We start from the raw sequence: 19,982 nt of genomic DNA on the forward strand, positions 1-19,982 counted from the left end.
AGGGGAGAGGGGAGGTAGAGGCTAAGGGAGAGGAGGAGAGGGGAAGGGAGGTAGAGGCTAAGGGAGAGGAGGAGAGGGGAAGGGAGGTAGAGGCTACTGGGAGAGGAGGAGAGGGGAAGGGAGGTAGAGGCTACTGGGAGAGGAGGAGGGGAGAGGGGAGGTAGAGGCTAAGGGAGAGGAGGAGAGGGGAAGGGAGGTAGAGGCTAAGGGAGAGGAGGAGAGGGGAAGGGAGGTAGAGGCTACTGGGAGAGGAGGAGAGGGGAAGGGGAGGTAGAGGCTACTGGGAGAGGAGGAGAGGGGAAGGGAGGTAGAGGCTACTGGGAGAGGAGGAGAGGGGAAGGAGGTAGAGGCTAAGGGAGAGGAGGAGAGGGGAAGGGAGGTAGAGGCTACTGGGAGAGGAGGAGAGGGGAAGGGAGGTAGAGGCTACTGGGAGAGGAGGAGAGGGGAAGGGAGGTAGAGGCTAAGGGAGAGGAGGAGAGGGGAAGGGAGGTAGAGGCTACTGGGAGAGGAGGAGAGGGGAAGGGAGGTAGAGGCTAAGGGGAGAGGAGGAGAGGGGAAGGGGAGGTAGAGGCTACTGGGAGAGGAGGAGAGGGGGAAGGGAGGTAGAGGCTACTGGGAGAGGAGGAGAGGGGAAGGGAGGTAGAGGCTACTGGGAGAGGAGGAGAGGAGAGGGGAGGTAGAGGCTACTGGGAGAGGAGGAGAGGGGAAGGGAGGTAGAGGCTACTGGGAGAGGAGGAGAGGGGAAGGGAGGTAGAGGCTAAGGGAGAGGAGGAGAGGGGAAGGGAGGTAGAGGCTAAGGGAGAGGAGGAGAGGGGAAGGGAGGTAGAGGCTACTGGGAGAGGAGGAGAGGGGAAGGGAGGTAGAGGCTACTGGGAGAGGAGGAGAGGGGAAGGGAGGTAGAGGCTACGGGAGAGGAGGAGAGGGGAAGGGAGGTAGAGGCTACTGGGAGAGGAGGAGAGGGGAAGGGAGGTAGAGGCTACTGGGAGAGGAGGAGAGGGGAAGGGAGGTAGAGGCTACTGGGAGAGGAGGAGAGGGGAAGGGAGGTAGAGGCTACTGGGAGAGGAGGAGAGGGGAAGGGAGGTAGAGGCTACTGGGAGAGGAGGAGAGGGGAAGGGAGGTAGAGGCTACTGGGAGAGGAGGAGAGGGGAAGGGAGGTAGAGGCTACTGGGAGAGGAGGAGAGGGGAAGGGAGGTAGAGGCTAAGGGAGAGGAGGAGAGGGGGAAGGGAGGTAGAGGCTACTGGGAGAGGAGGAGAGGGGAAGGGGAGGTAGAGGCTAAGGGAGAGGAGGAGAGGGGAAGGGAGGTAGAGGCTACTGGGAGAGGAGGAGAGGGGAAGGGAGGTAGAGGCTAAGGGAGAGGAGGAGAGGGGGAAGGGAGGTAGAGGCTAAGGGAGAGGAGGAGAGGGGAAGGGAGGTAGAGGCTACTGGGAGAGGAGGAGAGGGGAAGGGAGGTAGAGGCTACTGGGAGAGGAGGAGGGGGAAGGGAGGTAGAGGCTACTGGGAGAGGAGGAGAGGGGAAGGGAGGTAGAGGCTAAGGGAGAGGAGGAGAGGGGAAGGGAGGTAGAGGCTACTGGGAGAGGAGGAGAGGGGAAGGGAGGTAGAGGCTACTGGGAGAGGAGGAGAGGGGAAGGGAGGTAGAGGCTACTGGGAGAGGAGGAGAGGGGAAGGGAGGTAGAGGCTACTGGGAGAGGAGGAGAGGGGAAGGGAGGTAGAGGCTACTGGGAGAGGAGGAGAGGGGAAGGGAGGTAGAGGCTAAGGGAGAGGAGGAGAGGGGAAGGGAGGTAGAGGCTACTGGGAGAGGAGGAGAGGGGAAGGGAGGTAGAGGCTACTGGGAGAGGAGGAGAGGGGAAGGGAGGTAGAGGCTACTGGGAGAGGAGGAGAGGGGAAGGGAGGTAGAGGCTACTGGGAGAGGAGGAGAGGGGAAGGGAGGTAGAGGCTACTGGGAGAGGAGGAGAGGGGAAGGGAGGTAGAGGCTACTGGGAGAGGAGGAGAGGGGAAGGGAGGTAGAGGCTACTGGGAGAGGGAGGAGAGGGGAAGGGAGGTAGAGGCTAAGGGAGAGGAGGAGAGGGGAAGGGAGGTAGAGGCTAAGGGAGAGGAGGAGGGGGGAAGGGAGGTAGAGGCTAAGGGAGAGGAGGAGGGGAGAGGGGAGGTAGAGGCTACTGGGAGAGGAGGAGGGGGGAAGGGAGGTAGAGGCTACTGGGAGAGGAGGAGAGGGGAAGGGAGGTAGAGGCTAAGGGAGAGGAGGAGAGGGGAAGGGAGGTAGAGGCTAAGGGAGAGGAGGAGAGGAGAGGGGAGAAGAGGAGAGAAAGGCTGAGGGGAGGAGTCAGGAAGGGAGGGGAGAAGAGAGAGGGAGGGGAGAGGGTGTGAGAGAGGAGGGGGAGGAGTGATGGGAATGAGGAGGAGGACGGGAGAACGACAACATCAACGCCAAGAGATTGAAAGACTGTCTGTCTCTCTCTGTCTGTGTGTCTGTGTGCCTGTCTGTCTGTCTTTCTGTGTCTGTCTGTCTCTCTCTGTCTGTGTGCCTGTCTGTTTGTCTGTCTGTCTTTCTGTGTCTGTCTGTCTCTCTCTGTCTGTGTGCCTGTCTCTCTTTCTGTGTCTGTCTGTCTTTATGTCTGTCTGTCTGTCTGGCTGCCTGTCTGTCTGCTTGTCTGTCTGTCTTTCTGTGTCTGTCTGTCTGTGTGCCTGTCTGTTTGTCTGCTTGTCTGTCTGTCTGTCTGTCTGTCTGTCTGTCTGTCTGTCTGTCTGTCTGTCCAGATGTACCACCGGATCAGGCACTCTGAGTGTATCTACAGGGTAACCATGGAGAAGTTGTCCTACCACAGTATATGTACTTCAGAGGAGTGGAAGACCCTCACGAAGCTGGACCTGCCTACGCCCCTTTACAAAGAGATAGAACTGTGAGTGTCCTAACCCTAACCCCCTATACCTACCTCTTATCTCCCAATGTTCATACACCATAACCTACCTCTTATCTCCCAATGTTCATACGCCATAACCTACCTCTTATCTCCCAATGTTCATACGCCATAACCTACCTCTTATCTCCCAATGTTCATACGTCATAACCTACCTCTTATCTCCCAATGTTCATACACCATAACCTACCTCTTATCTCCCAATGTTCATACACCATAACCTACCTCTTATCTCCCAATGTTCATACACCATAACCTACCTCTTATCTCCCAATGTTCATACACCATAACCTACCTCTTATCTCCCAATGTTCATACACCATAACCTACCTCTTATATCCCAATGTTCATACACCATAACCTACCTCTTATCTCCCAATGTTCATACGCCATAACCTACCTCATCTAGTATTCTCATCCCCAGCCATGTTTCTTGGAGCAGACATGGGTTCAAATAGGATTTGTTTTCTTTAAACCCATGTCTGTCTCTTAAGAGAGAGAGACGGCCCTGACGCAGACACAGTCCAGACCCGAGTGACACCCAGCTCTCTTCTGGAGGACAGACAGACAGGAGAGAATGGCCAGAGCAGGAAGGAAGGGGGCCGGGCCCTGTGTGTGTGTGTGTGTGATTCAGCCCTGCTAGATCTACAGCTAGTCTGCCTTTCTCTCTTCTCACACACACACACACACACACACACACACTGCAGGCCATCAGTCTAAGATGCTGCCTCTTTCTTTCTTTCCCTCCCTCCCCCCTCCCTCCCTCCCTCCCTCCCTCCCTCAGGTTTCATTTTGACATTAGTCAGTTTGAGGAGCTGTGGCCGGCTGTCTTTGTTTACATGGTCCACAACTCATGTGGAGAGACCAGGTACGTACCTCTGTGACACTTACAGCTGCTTGGCACAAAATTAACTTAGTCCATTAACCCATAGATTCTTTAAGAATATAACTTGTAAATGCTTTGATCTTTATCTGAGGACAGAATAAATACTATTATACCTGTAAAATACTTTGCCTCTCTCTCCCTCTCCCTCTCTCTCTCTCTCTCTCCCTCTCCCTCTCCCTCCCTCTCTCTCTCTCTCCCTCTCCCTCCCCCCCTCTCTCTCTCTCTCCCTCCCTCCCTCCCTCTAGTTTTGAGCTGGAGAAGTTGTGCAGGTTCACTATGTCTGTGAGGAAGAACTATCGGCGTGTTCCCTACCACAACTGGAAACACGCGGTGAACGTGGCTCACTGTATGTACGTCATACTGCAGAAGACCACCGCCATCTTCACTGAGATAGAGGTCTGCCTGTCTTTCTGTCCGTCTATCAGTTTGTCAATAACATAGTCAGTCAAGAGTTAAAAGAAAACAAGGTTTAAAAAGAGGGTTGCAGTCAACTCCATTCCAATTCAGTCATTTAAAGAACTTTACTTCCTGAGTAGACTGAAGAGATATAATTGACCCTGTTTAGAAACAATCAGTAGCTGACTTCCATGTGTAATTACCCATCCTCTCTCTCTCCCCAATCCTCCCTCTCTCCCCCATTCTCTCTCTCTCTCCCCCATCCTCTCTCTCTCCCCCATCCTCTCTCTCTCCATCCCCTCTCTCTCTCTCTCTCTCTCCCTCTCTCCCCATCCCCTCCCTCTCTCCCCATCCTCTCTCTCTCCCATCCCCTCTCTCTCTCTCTCCCATCCTCCCTATCTCCCCCATTCTCTCTCTCTCTCCCCCATCCTCTCTCTCCCCATCCTCTCTCTCTCCCCCGATCCTCTCTCTCTCCCCCATCCTCTCTCTCTCTCCATCCCCTCTCTCTCTCCATCCCCTCTCTCTCTCTCTCTCTCTCTCCCTCTCTCCCCATCCCTCCCTCTCTCCCCATCCTCTCTCTCTCCCCATCCCCTCTCTCTCTCTCTCTCTCTCCCCATCCCTCCCTCTCTCCCCATCCTCTCTCTCTCCCCATCCTCTCTCTCTCCCCCCATCCTCTCTCTCTCCCCCCATCCTCTCTCTCTCTCCATCCCCTCTCTCTCCATCCCCTCTCTCTCTCTCTCTCTCTCTCCTCTCTCTCCCCATCCCCTCCCTCTCTCCCCATCCCCTCTCTCTCCCCATCCTCTCTCTCCCCATCCCCTATCTCTCCCCATCCCCTCTCTCTCTCTCTCTCCCCCCATCCCCTCCCTCTCTCCCCATCCCCTCTCTCTCCCCCATCCCTCCCTCTCTCCCCATCCCCTCTCTCTCCCCCATCCCCTCCCTCTCTCCCATCCTCTCTCTCTCCCCCATCCCCTCTCTCTCTCTCTCTCCCTCATCTCCTCTCTCTCCCTCATCCCCTCTCTCTCTCTCTCCCCCATCCTCTCTCTCTCTCCCCTCCATTCCCTCTCTCTCTCTCCCCCACCCCTCTCTCTCTCTCCCCCACCCCTCTCTCTCTCTCCCCACCCTCTCTCTCTCTCCCCATCCCCTTTCTCTCTCTCTCCCCATCCCCTTTCTCTCTCTCTCCCCATCCCCTCCCTCTCTCCCCATCCTCTCTCTCTCTCCCCATCCTCTCTCTCTCCCCTCCTCTCTCTCCCCCCATCCCCCTCTCTCTCTCTCTCTCTCCCCCATCCTCTCTCTCTCCCCATCCTCTCTCTCTCCCCTCTCTCTCTCCCCCTCTCTCTCTCTCTCTCTCTCTCTCCCCCATCCTCTCTCTCTCCCCCTCTCTCTCTCCCCCCATCCCCTCTCTCTCTCCCTCCCCATCCTCTCTCTCTCCCCATCCTCTCTCTCTCCCCCATCCTCTCTCTCCCCATCCCCTCTCTCTCTCCCCCATCATTGCTCTCTCTCCCCCATCCTCTCTCTCTCTCGCCCATCCCCTCTCTCCCTCTCCCCCATCTTCTCTCTCTCCCCCCATATTCTCTCTCCCCATCCTCTCTCTCTCTCCCCCCACTCTCTCTCCCCATCCTCTCTCTCCCCCCTCCTCTCTCTCTCCCCCCATCCTCTCTCTCTCCCCCATCCTCTCTCTCTCCCCCTTCTTCTCTCTCTCCCCCATCATCTCTCTCTCTCCCCATCCCCTCCCTCTCTCCCCCCATCCTCTCTCTCTCCCCATCCCCTCCCTCTCTCCCCCATCTCCTCTCTCTCTCCCTCATCTCCTCTCTCTCCCTCATCTCCTCTCTCTCTCCTCATCTCCTCTCTCTCCCACATTCTCTCTCTCTCTCCACATCCTCTCTCTCTCTCCCCATCCCTCCCTCTCTCCCCCCATCCTCTCTCTCTCCATCCCCTCCCTCTCTCCCCCATCTCCTCTCTCTCTCCCCCATCCTCTCTCTCTCCCCCATCCCCTCCCTCTCTCCCCCATCTCCTCTCTCTCTCCCTCATCTCCTCTCTCTCTCCCTCATCTCCTCTCTCTCCCACATTCTCTCTCTCTCTCCCACATCCTCTCTCTCTCTCCATCCCTCCCTCTCCCCCCATCCTCTCTCTCTCCCCCATCTCCTCTCTCTCTCCCCCCATCTCCTCTCTCTCTCCCCCATCTCCTCTCTCTCTCCCCCATTCTCTCTCTCTCTCTCCCCCATCTCCTGTCTCTCTCCCCCATCTCCTCTCTCTCTCCCCCATCAACAGAAGAAGGGTCTGCTGATAGCCTGTCTATGTCATGATCTGGACCATCGAGGCTACAGTAACACCTACCTGCAGAAGTTTGACCATCCTCTAGCTGCCCTGTACAGCTCGTCTACTATGGAGCAGCACCACTTCTCCCAGACTGTATCCATCCTGCAGGTAGGACTACCACACACACACACACACACACACACACACACACACACACACACACACACACACACACACACACACACACACACACACACACACACACACACACACACACACATCACACACACACCCTGTGCTCACACGCTTACTCAGCCGTCCTCTAAATGTTCCCCCAGGAGGATCTTCACTCCTCAGACATTCCCCCTAACAGTTGCTCTGTTATGAACCGGTGTCCTCTCCCAATTCAAATCCTCATCCTCATCATGTACCCTGAATCCTTGTTCACAGAAGTATCAGGGTTGGGGTCAATTCGAATTGAAGGTAGTTATTAATTCAGTTAGTCATTTGAATTTAATACTTCAAAAGTGGAAAAACCTTTCAAATAAATAGCTTTTACTTTTATATTTATTGAGATGTCATTGAAAATAGATGGCCTTTTTCAATTATTGAATTGGTATTTCAATGTACTTCCTGAATTGACTGCCTTCAATTTCAAATTGACCCCAACCCTGCAAAGTATCCCAAACTACCCTCAACGTTACAGGACCTATTGTACTCGCAGGATGCACCCTCTGGCTGACCCACCTAAGCTGAGCCGAACGCCTCATAAGCGGAGCTTTTGCTTTTTATTGATCTCTTTGTTTCCCATAGCTGGAAGGGCACAATATTTTCTCCAACCTGACTTCCAGTGAGTACGAGCAGGTGCTAGAGGTCATCCACAAGGCCATCATCGCTACAGACCTGGCGCTCTACTTCGGCAACCGCAAACAGCTAGCTGAGCTACTGACCACGGGAGCACTGGACCTCAACAACCACCAACACAGGTCACACACATACGAATGCACACACACACTCACATACAAACAAACAGCTGTCTAAGTTGTAGACTACTGGAGCACTGGACCTCCACATTTTACATTTTAGTCATTTAGCAGACGCTCTTATCCAGTGCATACATTTTCATACTGGCCCCCCCGTGGGAAACAAACCCACAACCCTGGCGTTGCAAGCGCCATGCTCTACCAACTGAGCTACAGGGGACTACAACAAAGGTTAGAGGTTAAATAACCACCAACACGGTTACACATCCACCATAGTTGCTGGAACCGTGCTGAGCTGCCATGGTTACACATCCACCATAGTTGCTGGAACCGTGCTGAGCTGCCATGGTTACACATCCACCATAGTTGCTGGAACCGTGCTGAGCTGCCATGGTTACACATCCACCACAGTTGCTGGAACCGTGATGAGCTGCCATGGTTACACGTCCACCATAGTTGCTGGAACCGTGCTGAGCTGCCATGGTTACACATCCACCACAGTTGCTGGAACCGTGATGAGCTGCCATGGTTACACGTCCACCATAGTTGCTGGAACCGTGCTGAGCTGCCATGGTTACACATCCACCACAGTTGCTGGAACCGTGATGAGCTGCCATGGTTACACGTCCACCATAGTTGCTGGAACCGTGCTGAGCTGCCATGGTTACACATCCACCACAGTTGCTGGAACCGTGATGAGCTGCCATGGTTACACGTCCACCATAGTTGCTGGAACCGTGCTGAGCTGCCATGGTTACACATCCACCATAGTTGCTGGAACCGTGCTGAGCTGCCATGGTTACACATCCACCATAGTTGCTGGAACCGTGCTGAGCTGCCATGGTTACACATCCACCATAGTTGCTGGAACCGTGCTGAGCTGCCATGGTTACACATCCACCATAGTTGCTGGAACCGTGCTGAGCTGCCATGGTTACACATCCACCATAGTTGCTGGAACCGTGCTGAGCTGCCATGGTTACACATCCACCATAGTTGCTGGAACCGTGCTGAGCTGCCATGGTTACACATCCACCATAGTTGCTGGAACCGTGCTGAGCTGCCATGGTTACACATCCACCACAGTTGCTGGAACCGTGATGAGCTGCCATGGTTACACGTCCACCATAGTTGCTGGAACCGTGCTGAGCTGCCATGGTTACACATCCACCATAGTTGCTGGAACCGTGCTGAGCTGCCATGGTTACACATCCACCATAGTTGCTGGAACCGTGCTGAGCTGCCATGGTTACACATCCACCATAGTTGCTGGAACCGTGCTGAGCTGCCATGGTTACACATCCACCATAGTTGCTGGAACCGTGCTGAGCTGCCATGGTTACACATCCACCATAGTTGCTGGAACCGTGCTGAGCTGCCATGGTTACACATCCACCATAGTTGCTGGAACCGTGCTGAGCTGCCATGGTTACACATCCACCATAGTTGCTGGAACCGTGCTGAGCTGCCATGGTTACACATCCACCATAGTTGCTGGAACCGTGCTGAGCTGCCATGGTTACACATCCACCACAGTTGCTGGAACCGTGATGAGCTGCCATGGTTACACATCCACCACAGTTGCTGGAACCGTGATGAGCTGCCATGGTTACACATCCACCACAGTTGCTGGAACCGTGATGAGCTGCCATGGTTACACATCCACCACAGTTGCTGGAACCGTGATGAGCTGCCATGGTTACACATCCACCACAGTTGCTGGAACCGTGATGAGCTGCCATGGTTACACATCCACCATAGTTGCTGGAACCGTGCTGAGCTGCCATGGTTACACATCCACCATAGTTGCTGGAACCGTGCTGAGCTGCCATGGTTACACATCCACCATAGTTGCTGGAACCGTGCTGAGCTGCCATGGTTACACATCCACCATAGTTGCTGGAACCGTGCTGAGCTGCCATGGTTACACATCCACCATAGTTGCTGGAACCGTGCTGAGCTGCCATGGTTACACATCCACCTTAGTTGCTGGAACCGTGCTGAGCTGCCATGGTTACACATCCACCATAGTTGCTGGAACCGTGCTGAGCTGCCATGGTTACACATCCACCATAGTTGCTGGAACCGTGCTGAGCTGCCATGGTTACACATCCACCATAGTTGCTGGAACCGTGCTGAGCTGCCATGGTTACACATCCACCACAGTTGCTGGAACCGTGCTGAGCTGCCATGGTTACACATCCACCTTAGTTGCTGGAACCGTGCTGAGCTGCCATGGTTACACATCCACCACAGTTGCTGGAACCGTGCTGAGCTGCCATGGTTACACATCCACCACAGTTGCTGGAACCGTGCTGAGCTGCCATGGTTACACATCCACCATAGTTGCTGGAACCGTGCTGAGCTGCCATGGTTACACATCCACCTTAGTTGCTGGAACCGTGCTGAGCTGCCATGGTTACACATCCACCACAGTTGCTGGAACCGTGCTGAGCTGCCATGGTTACACATCCACCACAGTTGCTGGAACCGTGCTGAGCTGCCTGTAAGGGATCGGGGGTTGGCTGGGTCTAGACAGAGTCTGACACTTCCCCGATCTACAGAGAGGGGGAGTCATCAGACTCGATCTGGTTCACCTGAGTTCTGAGCACACCTGTCAGTAATTAGTGTAGGATTTAAGGTGTGCTCAGAAGCTCAGTCGGTGCGAGGTATTGTTCCATTGTGACTTGCTAAGCGTTTTGTTCCGAGAGAGAGAGAGTTTGTTGTTTTTGATTACCCGTGTATCCGACCTGTGCCTTGTTGTTTGACTCCCCGAATTGCTTAATCCTCTGCTTGTTTATCCCAGTGATTACCGTACTCTGACCCTGTGCCTGTGCTCTCGACTACGACTACGCCCGCTCCCTTGGTACCTCTGCCTGTCTCTGCCTGGCCCGGTTTTGACCACAGCCCGCCCGACTACGATTAAGCTATTCCCTTGTCTGTACTCTAATAAAGCATCGCTATTCTGCGATTGGATCTTACCACTCTGTCCGAGTATTCATTACAGAATACCTCGCCTTTACCATGGATCCAGCGGAATTACAGAGGCGATGGGAGATACAGGAGAAACGGATGGATGAACTCCTGCAGCTACTCAACGCTGGTGCGGCTGAAGGCACCACCCGAGCACGGTCAGTCCTCGTCATGCACCTCCGATTTCTCTACCGACAAGGTACGACGGGGAACCTGGCAAATGTCAGGGGTTTCTACTCCAGACGTCCCTGTATATGTCGTATAATCGTACTATGTTTTCCGATGACCGTAGCAGGGTGGATTTCATGATTTCTCTGCTTACGGGTAGAGCACTGGATTGGGCTACTGCGCTTTGGGCAGCTGAGGTCCCCGAGTTGAATGCGGAAGTTCAGTTTAAGAGACTGTTCCAAGAGGTGTTCGACCACCCAGTATCTGGGCGTAGCGTGGGGAGACCAACTATGCGAACTTCAGCAGGGCCGTCGCACAGTAGCCGACTACGCTTTAGAGTTCCGTACTATAGCAGCCCGGTAGCGGATGGAGCGAGACTGCTTTGCTCACCGTTTTCCGAAGAGGGCTGCGCAAAGAAGTACAGACTGAGTTGGCTTGTCGGGGAGATATCACTGCGCTACATGAGTTTATCAACATCGCCATCTCTATTGATAATCTGATAGTGCAACACAAGGTATCCACAGTCCGGGAGCCCTCGGTCACTGGTCCTACGCAATCGTCAGAGCGGAGGAGAGAATCTGAGGAGGAACCTATGCAACTGGGACGGTCACCCCTACAGGGTTCGGGTGAGACAACAACGTCGGCAAGACGGACTATGCCTGTATTGTGGTCAGTCGGGTCATTTCATTCGGCAATGTCTGGTACGGACCAAACCGTACCCCAGAATATCGCCTCGGAACTGCCAAACCGGTGAGTGAGACTCACGTTTTCAACATCACATCTAAACAAATGTATGTGCCAGTTACCTTATCTGTTGGAGAGAGAGTGCGCAGATTGGAAGGTCTTATTGATTCCGGGCGGCTGCCAGTTTTATGGATGTGGGTCTCGCTGAGGAATTGGGAGTTCAACTTATCCCAATTCAACCTCCCCCCTGCGAGTCAACGCGCTAGACGGTGAGCCCATGGGCACTGGGTTCATTACGCACCGTACCGAGGAAATAAAGTTACAAGTGGGCTCCCTGCACCATGAGAACATCATTCTGTTCGTCATCTCCGCTCCACGGGAGCCGCTAGTCCTCGGCCACCCCTGGCTCGTTACCCATGATCCGGTCATCTCCTGGAGATCTGGCGATATCACGGCTTGGAGTGAGGTATGTAGGGCAGAGTGCCTCAATCTACCTTGCAAAACGTCTACTGTGGAGGATGCGCAGGGTGCGGTGTCTACTGTTGTTCCTACAGAGTACCAGGATTACGCACAGGTGTTCTCCAAGGAGAGGGATACCGTGTTACCACCGCATCGGGCCTGGGACTGTGCAATTGATCTGCTATCCGGGGCTACACCTCCTCGCGGAAGAATCTACCCTTTGTCACAGCCTGAACGAGAATCTATGAGCAAGTATATTGATGAGGCACTACAGCAAGGGGCCATTCGCCCATCTACGTCTCCCCGCCGCATCCAGTTTTTTTCTTTGTTAAGAAAGGATGGCGGACTGCGTCCTTGTATAGACTATCGAGGTTTGAAACGATATTACCATTAAAAATCGTTACCCTCTTCCTTTGATTCCAGCAGCCCTCGAGCAGGTGGGGCAGGCCTCCATCTACAGTAAACTGGACCTCAGGAGTGCGTACAATCTGGTGCGCATTAGAGAAGGGGATGAATGGAAGACCGCCTTCATCACCCATCGAGGACATTATGAATATTGTGTCATGCCCTATGGACTTACTAACGCGCCCTCTGTGTTCCAGGCGTTCATGAATGACATTTTCAGGGACTTGATTGATCGCTTTGTTATAGTGTACATTGATGACATCCTAATCTACTCTAACTCTCTGAGTGAACATGTGTCCCATGTACGACAGGTTCTGGACCGACTCGACAACACTCTCTGTTCGTGAAGGCCGAAAAGAGTGAATTCCATGTCACTACGATTTCCTTCCTTGGGGCCATACTCACTCCCGACGGGGTAAAACTGGATGAATCCAAGGTGCAAGCTGTACGAGACTGGCCTCAACCCCAGACGGTGAAAGAGCTCCAGAGATTCTTAGGGTTTGCCAATTACTATAGACGGTTCGTGCGTAATTTCAGCACAACCGCAGCTCCCCTGTCGGCGATGACCAGCTACAAGGGTCGTGGTCTGAAATGGACGGAGGGGGCAGTGCGGGCTTTTGAGACATTGAAACAACGCTTTACCACCGCTCCCATTTTATGTCAGCCGGATCCTACCTTGCCGTTTATCGTGGAGGTGGACGCCTCGGAGGTTGGAGTTGGAGCCGTGCTATCCCAGCACCAAGGTGAGCCTCCCAAATCACGACCCTGTGCTTTTTTTTCTAAGAAGCTGAATCCGGCCGAGCAGAACTACGACGTGGGAAATCGTGAATTACTGCCGGTGAAGTTAGCACTGGAGGAGTGGAGACATTGGCTGGAGGGAGCAGATCATCCGTTCCAAGTGCTCACGGACCACCGCAATCTGGAGTATCTTCACAGTGCTAAACGACTGAACTCCCGACAGGCAAGGTGGTCTTTATTCTTCAACCGTTTCCAATTCACTGTCTCTTATATTCCTGGGTCCAAGAATTGTAAGGCGGACGCGCTTTCCCGACGGTTCGAGTGCGCGGAAAGACCCGTGGAACCAGAACCTATCCTCCCCATGAGTTGCCGTGCTGGTCCTGTGAGGTGGGCTATCGATGACACTATTCAGGAGACCCTCCAAGCGGAACCAGCCCCTCCAGAAACCCCGGTGTCGAAGGTGTTTGTACCAGCTCCGCTTCGACCTCAACTGATGGAATGGTGCCACATGTCGCTAGGATCTGGTCATCCCGGAATCACTCGAACTACACGACTCATCAGTCGAAAATACTGGTGGGATTCCCTCACAGATGACGTCAGAGACTACGTATTATCCTGCCCAGTATGTGCTCAGTCCAAGGCGCCTCGAGCACTACCGGAGGGTAAGCTGATGCCATTGCCAACTCCTCAACGACCCTGGTCGCACATTGCTATGGACTTTGTTACCGATCTACCAGAATCAGAGGGCCATACTGTAATTCTCGTGGTCATCGATCGATTCTCCAAGATGTGCCGGTTAGTACCCATGACCCGTTTACCTAACGCCACTCAGATGGCTGAGACTATGTTTAACCAGGTGTTCCGGCAGTTTGGTGTTCCGGAGGATATTGTTTCCGACCGGGGACCCCAGTTCGTATCCCGGGTATGGAAGGCCTTCTGCGAACGCTTGGGCATCTCGGTGAGCCTCACCTCCGGATATCATCCCCAGGCCAATGGGCAGACAGAACGGCTCAACCAGGAAATTGGGAAGTATCTACGGCAACAATGTTCGCGGCAGCCGCAAGAGTGGAGCCGATTCCTTCCTTGGGTAGAGTATGCTCAGAACTCACTCATTCACACCTCCCTACGTCTAACGCCCTTCCAGTGTGTTCTAGGGTATCTACCACCCCTGTTCCCGTGGGATACCGCACCCGGGATGGTACCGGCGGTGGACGAGTGGTTCCGTCGGAGTGCGCAGGTCTGGGAGACGGCCCATCAACATCTCAGTCAGGCCTCACAACAGCAAAAGACCTACGCCGACCGACGCCGGAGACCTACCTTCACTTATCAACCCGGGCAACGAGTGTGGCTGTCTACCCGAGACCTGCGGTTCCGACGGAGCTGCAAGAAGCTCCAACCCAGGTACATCGGGCCTTTCAAGGTACTGAGACGTATTAACCCTGTCACCTACCGTCTGTTACTCCCTCGACACTACAGGATAAACCCTACGTTCCACGTCTCCCTGTTGAAAGCTGTCCACTATAGCCCGATGTACCCACCAATTGCTCAACAACCTACTACACCACCTTTGGAGGATGAACAGGACACCACCTACACAGTCCACGAGATACTGGAGTCAAGACGGAGACGAGGGGGCATCGAATATCTCGTGGACTGGGAGGGATATGGACCTGAGGAACGGTCCTGGATCCCTGACAAGGACATACTGGACCCCGCTCTCAAGGCCACCTTCCACGCTGAACACCCAGATCATCCAGGACCCCGACCCAGAAGAAGACCACCCGGTAGAGGTAGAAGGCCGTCAGGAGCAGGCCCTGGGGAGGGGGATACTGTAAGGGATCGGGGGTTGGCTGGGTCTCGACAGAGTCTGACACTTCCCCGATCTACAGAGAGGGGGAGTCATCAGACTCGATCTGGTTCACCTGAGTTCTGAGCACACCTGTCAGTAATTAGTGTAGGATATAAGGTGTGCTCAGAAGCTCAGTCGGTGCGAGGTATTGTTCCATTGTGACTTGCTAAGCATTTTGTTCCGAGAGAGAGAGAGAGTTTGTTGTTTTTGATTACCCGTGTATCCGACCTGTGCCTTGTTGTTTGACTCCCCGAATTGCTTAATCCTCTGCTTGTTTATCCCAGTGATTACCGTACTCTGTGCCTGTGCCCTCGACTACGACTACGTCCGCTCCCTTGGTACCTCTGCCTGTCTCTGCCTGGCCCGGTTTTGACCACAGCCCGCCCGACTACGATTAAGCTATTCCCTTGTCTGTACTCTAATAAAGCATCGCTATTCTGCGATTGGATCTTACCACTCTGTCCGAGTATTCATTACACTGCCATGTGTCAAGGGGTGCTGAAGGTGGGTGTGGTGCATGAATCAAGCGCAGGACGCAGAAGCTCAGTCCAAAAGACTTTAGTGCAATATTCACGTAGAAAATAAGCACAATAAGCCCGAAGGCGAAATCACGGCGCACACAGGCGTCAAACAAACGGCGCACTGACGTGCGAAAAACCTCTCCAAAACACTGGAGGGAAGTACGTAGCTCCAACACGAAAACAGAAGAGCAATCACACACAAAGACAAACACAACCAACGAGAACTAAATAGGACACTAACGAGGACTAACAAGACACAGGTGTACAACATAAAGACAAAACCAAACGAACATGAAACATAGATCGGTGGTAGCTAGTACTCCGGGGACGACGACCGCCGAAGCCTGCCCGAACCAGGAGGAGGAGCAGCCTCGGCCGAAACCGTGACACCATGGTTACACATCCACCATAGTTGCTGGAACTGTGCTGAGCTGCCATGGTTACACATCCACCTTAGTTGCTGGAACTGTGCTGAGCTGCCATGGTTACACATCCACCTTAGTTGCTGGAACTGTGTAGTTGCTGGAACCGTGCTGAGCTGCCATGGTTACATGTCCACCATTGTTGCTGGAACCGTGCTGAGCTGCCATGGTTACACATCCACCATAGTTGCTGGAACCGTGCTGAGCTGCCATGGTTACACATCCACCATAGTTGCTGGAACCTTGCTGAAAAGGACTATTTAAAAACATATATATATTAGTTTCAGCACAGTATCGTTCGGGTTGGCACAACAGTTAGAAAAGGCTAATAGAATCAGGGGACATCTTCTCTGATACATCTGGAAATAGATAATAAATAAATCAAAACAAATACTTTTCTTTCCCCAGGGACCGTGTGATTGGTCTGATGATGACAGCATGTGACCTGTGTTCCGTTACCAAGCTGTGGCCCATCACGCGACTAACGGCTAATGACATCTACGCTGAGTTCTGGGCCGAGGTGCGGTAGTATAATTCACTCCTACTTGTAAAGTGTTGTTCATTGTTATAAAGTGTGGTAAAGAGTTCATTCGTCATATGAATGGTTCATAGTGCTCATCAATAAGAACCCTTCGTTGGTGAAAAAGGTTCTACTTAGAACCTTTTAGTGGTGAAAGGGTTCCACGTAGAACCTTGTATTAGTGAAAGGGTTCCACTTGAAACTAAAAATAGTTCTTTTCAGCCGAAGAACCCTTTTAGGTTCTAGAGAGCAGCTTTTTTTCTAAGAGTGTACTACTGCTTTATAGAGTCAATACATTCCTTCATAATACATGATTATGAATGAATGAATGAATTCTGAATAGATTATGACAAAGGAATGATCATACTACTCCAAATATCATCACTTTGTTTTGTCTTTTAGTCTCAATAGCCTCCTCCATTCTACCTCATATCTATCTTACGTCTTCCTCCTGTCCCTCCTCTCTCTCCTCCTCTCCTCTCTCTCCTCCTCTCCTCTCTCTCCTCCTCTCTCCTCCTCTCCTCTCTCTCCTCCTCTCTCCTCCTCTCCTCTCTCTCCTCCTCTCCTCTCTCTCCTCCTCTCTCCTCCTCTCCTCTCTCTCCTCCTCTCTCCTCCTCTCCTCTCTCTCCTCCTCTCTCCTCCTCTCCTCTCTCTCCTCCTCTCCTCCTCTACAGGGGGATGAGATGAAGAAGATAGGTATGCAGCCCATCCCTATGATGGACAGAGATAAGAAGGAAGAAGTTCCTCAGGGGCAGGTAAGACCTACTCACACCCACTATGAACATCACCTGGGCTGCGTCTCATTCTGGCAAGATGTTCCCTCCCCTCTGCCCTTGTTCCCTCCCCTCTGCCCTTGTTCCCTCCCCTCTGCCCTTGTTCCCTCCCCTCTGCCCTTGTTCCCTCCCCTCTGCCCTTGTTCCCTCCCCTCTGCCCTTGTTCCCTCCCCTCTGCCCTTGTTCCCTCCCCTCTGCCCTTGTTCCCTCCCCTCTGCCCTTGTTCCCTCCCCTCTGCCCTTGTTCCCTCCCCTTTACTGATCTGAGACAGGTGAAGGTGTAAAGAAAAACAACTGCTCCACTCCACATAGTTTCCATCATATTGCTTTCCCATCCAGTCCCATCAGATCTGTGAAGGGGAGTTGTTGTTATCATCCTCCTCTGTTTCTCTAGGTGGGGTTCTACAATGCTGTTGTTATCATCCTCCTCTGTTTCTCTAGGTGGGGTTCTACAATGCTGTTGTTATCCTCATCTGTTTCTCTAGGTGGGGTTCTACAATGCTGTTGTTATCATCCTCCTCTGTTTCTCTAGGTGGGGTTCTACCTAGCTGTTGTTATCCTCCTCCTCTGTTTCTCTAGGTGGGGTTCTACCTAGCTGTTGTTATCATCCTCCTCTGTTTCTCTAGGTGGGGTTCTACCTAGCTGTTGTTATCATCCTCCTCTGTTTCTCTAGGTGGGGTTCTACAATGCTGTTGTTATCATCCTCCTCTGTTTCTCTAGGTGGGGTTCTACCTAGCTGTTGTTATCACCCTCCTCTGTTTCTCTAGGTGGGGTTCTACAATGCTGTTGTTATCCTCCTCCTCTGTTTCTCTAGGTGGGGTTCTACCTAGCTGTTGTTATCACCCTCCTCTGTTTCTCTAGGTGGGGTTCTACAATGCTGTTGTTATCATCCTCCTCTGTTTCTCTAGGTGGGGTTCTACCTAGCTGTTGTTATCATCCTCCTCTGTTTCTCTAGGTGGGGTTCTACCTAGCTGTTGTTATCCTCCTCCTCTGTTTCTCTAGGTGGGGTTCTACAATGCTGTTGTTATCATCCTCCTCTGTTTCTCTAGGGGGGGTTCTACAATGCTGTTGTTATCATCCTCCTCTGTTTCTCTAGGTGGGGTTCTACAATGCTGTTGTTATCAACCTCCTCTGTTTCTCTAGGTGGGGTTCTACAATGCTGTTGTTATCATCCTCCTCTGTTTCTCTAGGTGGGGTTCTACCTAGCTGTTGTTATCACCCTCCTCTGTTTCTCTAGGTGGGGTTCTACAATGCTGTTGTTATCCTCCTCCTCTGTTTCTCTAGGTGGGGTTCTACCTAGCTGTTGTTATCATCCTCCTCTGTTTCTCTAGGTGGGGTTCTACCTAGCTGTTGTTATCATCCTCCTCTGTTTCTCTAGGTGGGGTTCTACCTAGCTGTTGTTATCCTCCTCCTCCTCTGTTTCTCTAGGTGGGGTTCTACAATGCTGTTGTTATCATCCTCCTCTGTTTCTCTAGGTGGGGTTCTACAATGCTGTTGTTATCATCCTCCTCTGTTTCTCTAGGTGGGGTTCTACCTAGCTGTTGTTATCATCCTCCTCTGTTTCTCTAGGTGGGGTTCTACAATGCTGTTGTTATTATCCTCCTCTGTTTCTCTAGGTGGGGTTCTACAATGCTGTTGTTATTATCCTCCTCTGTTTCTCTAGGTGGGGTTCTACAATGCTGTTGTTATCCTCCTCCTCTGTTTCTCTAGGTGGGGTTCTACAATGCTGTTGTTATCCTCCTCCTCTGTTTCTCTAGGTGGGGTTCTACCTAGCTGTTGTTATCATCCTCCTCTGTTTCTCTAGGTGGGGTTCTACAATGCTGTTGTTATTATCCTCCTCTGTTTCTCTAGGTGGGGTTCTACCTAGCTGTTGTTATCATCCTCCTCTGTTTCTCTAGGTGGGGTTCTACAATGCTGTTGTTATCATCCTCCTCTGTTTCTCTAGGTGGGGTTCTACCTAGCTGTTGTTATCATCCTCCTCTGTTTCTCTAGGTGGGGTTCTACAATGCTGTTGTTATCCTCCTCCTCTGTTTCTCTAGGTGGGGTTCTACAATGCTGTTGTTATCATCCTCCTCTGTTTCTCTAGGTGGGGTTCTACAATGCTGTTGTTATCATCCTCCTCTGTTTCTCTAGGTGGGGTTCTACCTAGCTGTTGTTATCATCCTCCTCTGTTTCTCTAGGTGGGGTTCTACCATGCTGTTGTTATCCTCCTCCTCTGTTTCTCTAGGTGAGGTTCTACCTAGCTGTTGTTATTATCCTCCTCTGTTTCTCTAGGTGGGGTTCTACCTAGCTGTTGTTATTATCCTCCTCTGTTTCTCTAGGTGGGGTTCTACAATGCTGTTGTTATTATCCTCCTCTGTTTCTCTAGGTGGGGTTCTACAATGCTGTTGTTATTATCCTCCTCTGTTTCTCTAGGTGGGGTTCTACAATGCTGTTGTTATTATCCTCCTCTGTTTCCCTAGGTGGGGTTCTACAATGCTGTTGTTATCATCCTCCTCTGTTTCTCTAGGTGGGGTTCTACAATGCTGTTGTTATCATCCTCCTCTGTTTCTCTAGGTGGGGTTCTACAATGCTGTTGTTATTATCCTCCTCTGTTTCTCTAGGTGGGGTTCTACAATGCTGTTGTTATTATCCTCCTCTGTTTCTCTAGGTGGGGTTCTACAATGCTGTTGTTATTATCCTCCTCTGTTTCTCTAGGTGGGGTTCTACCTAGCTGTTGTTATCATCCTCCTCTGTTTCTCTAGGTGGGGTTCTACCTAGCTGTTGTTATTATCCTCCTCTGTTTCTCTAGGTGGGGTTCTACAATGCTGTTGTTATCATCCTCCTCTGTTTCTCTAGGTGGGGTTCTACCATGCTGTTGTTATCATCCTCCTCTGTTTCTCTAGGTGGGGTTCTACAATGCTGTTGTTATCATCCTCCTCTGTTTCTCTAGGTGGGGTTCTACAATGCTGTTGTTATTATCCTCCTCTGTTTCTCTAGGTGGGGTTCTACAATGCTGTTGTTATCATCCTCCTCTGTTTCTCTAGGTGGGGTT

At 52.3% G+C, this 19,982-nt stretch overlaps 1 protein-coding gene across 1 annotated transcript in view; it reads left to right on the forward strand.

Moving 5' to 3' along the window:
• Positions 1 to 19,982, forward strand: part of pde10a (phosphodiesterase 10A) — a 58,837-nt gene that overhangs the window by 25,783 nt on the left and 13,072 nt on the right. Inside the window, exons 11-17 of the mRNA XM_041890990.2 lie at positions 2,756 to 2,898; positions 3,701 to 3,784; positions 4,048 to 4,198; positions 6,467 to 6,622; positions 7,268 to 7,440; positions 16,065 to 16,176; positions 16,851 to 16,931. Coding sequence (XP_041746924.1) covers positions 2,756 to 2,898; positions 3,701 to 3,784; positions 4,048 to 4,198; positions 6,467 to 6,622; positions 7,268 to 7,440; positions 16,065 to 16,176; positions 16,851 to 16,931 — 900 coding nt within the window. The remainder of the gene's footprint in view (positions 1 to 2,755; positions 2,899 to 3,700; positions 3,785 to 4,047; positions 4,199 to 6,466; positions 6,623 to 7,267; positions 7,441 to 16,064; positions 16,177 to 16,850; positions 16,932 to 19,982) is intronic.

Source organism: Coregonus clupeaformis, chromosome 1 (assembly GCF_020615455.1).
Source record: "Coregonus clupeaformis isolate EN_2021a chromosome 1, ASM2061545v1, whole genome shotgun sequence".
Taxonomy (NCBI): domain Eukaryota; kingdom Metazoa; phylum Chordata; class Actinopteri; order Salmoniformes; family Salmonidae; genus Coregonus; species Coregonus clupeaformis.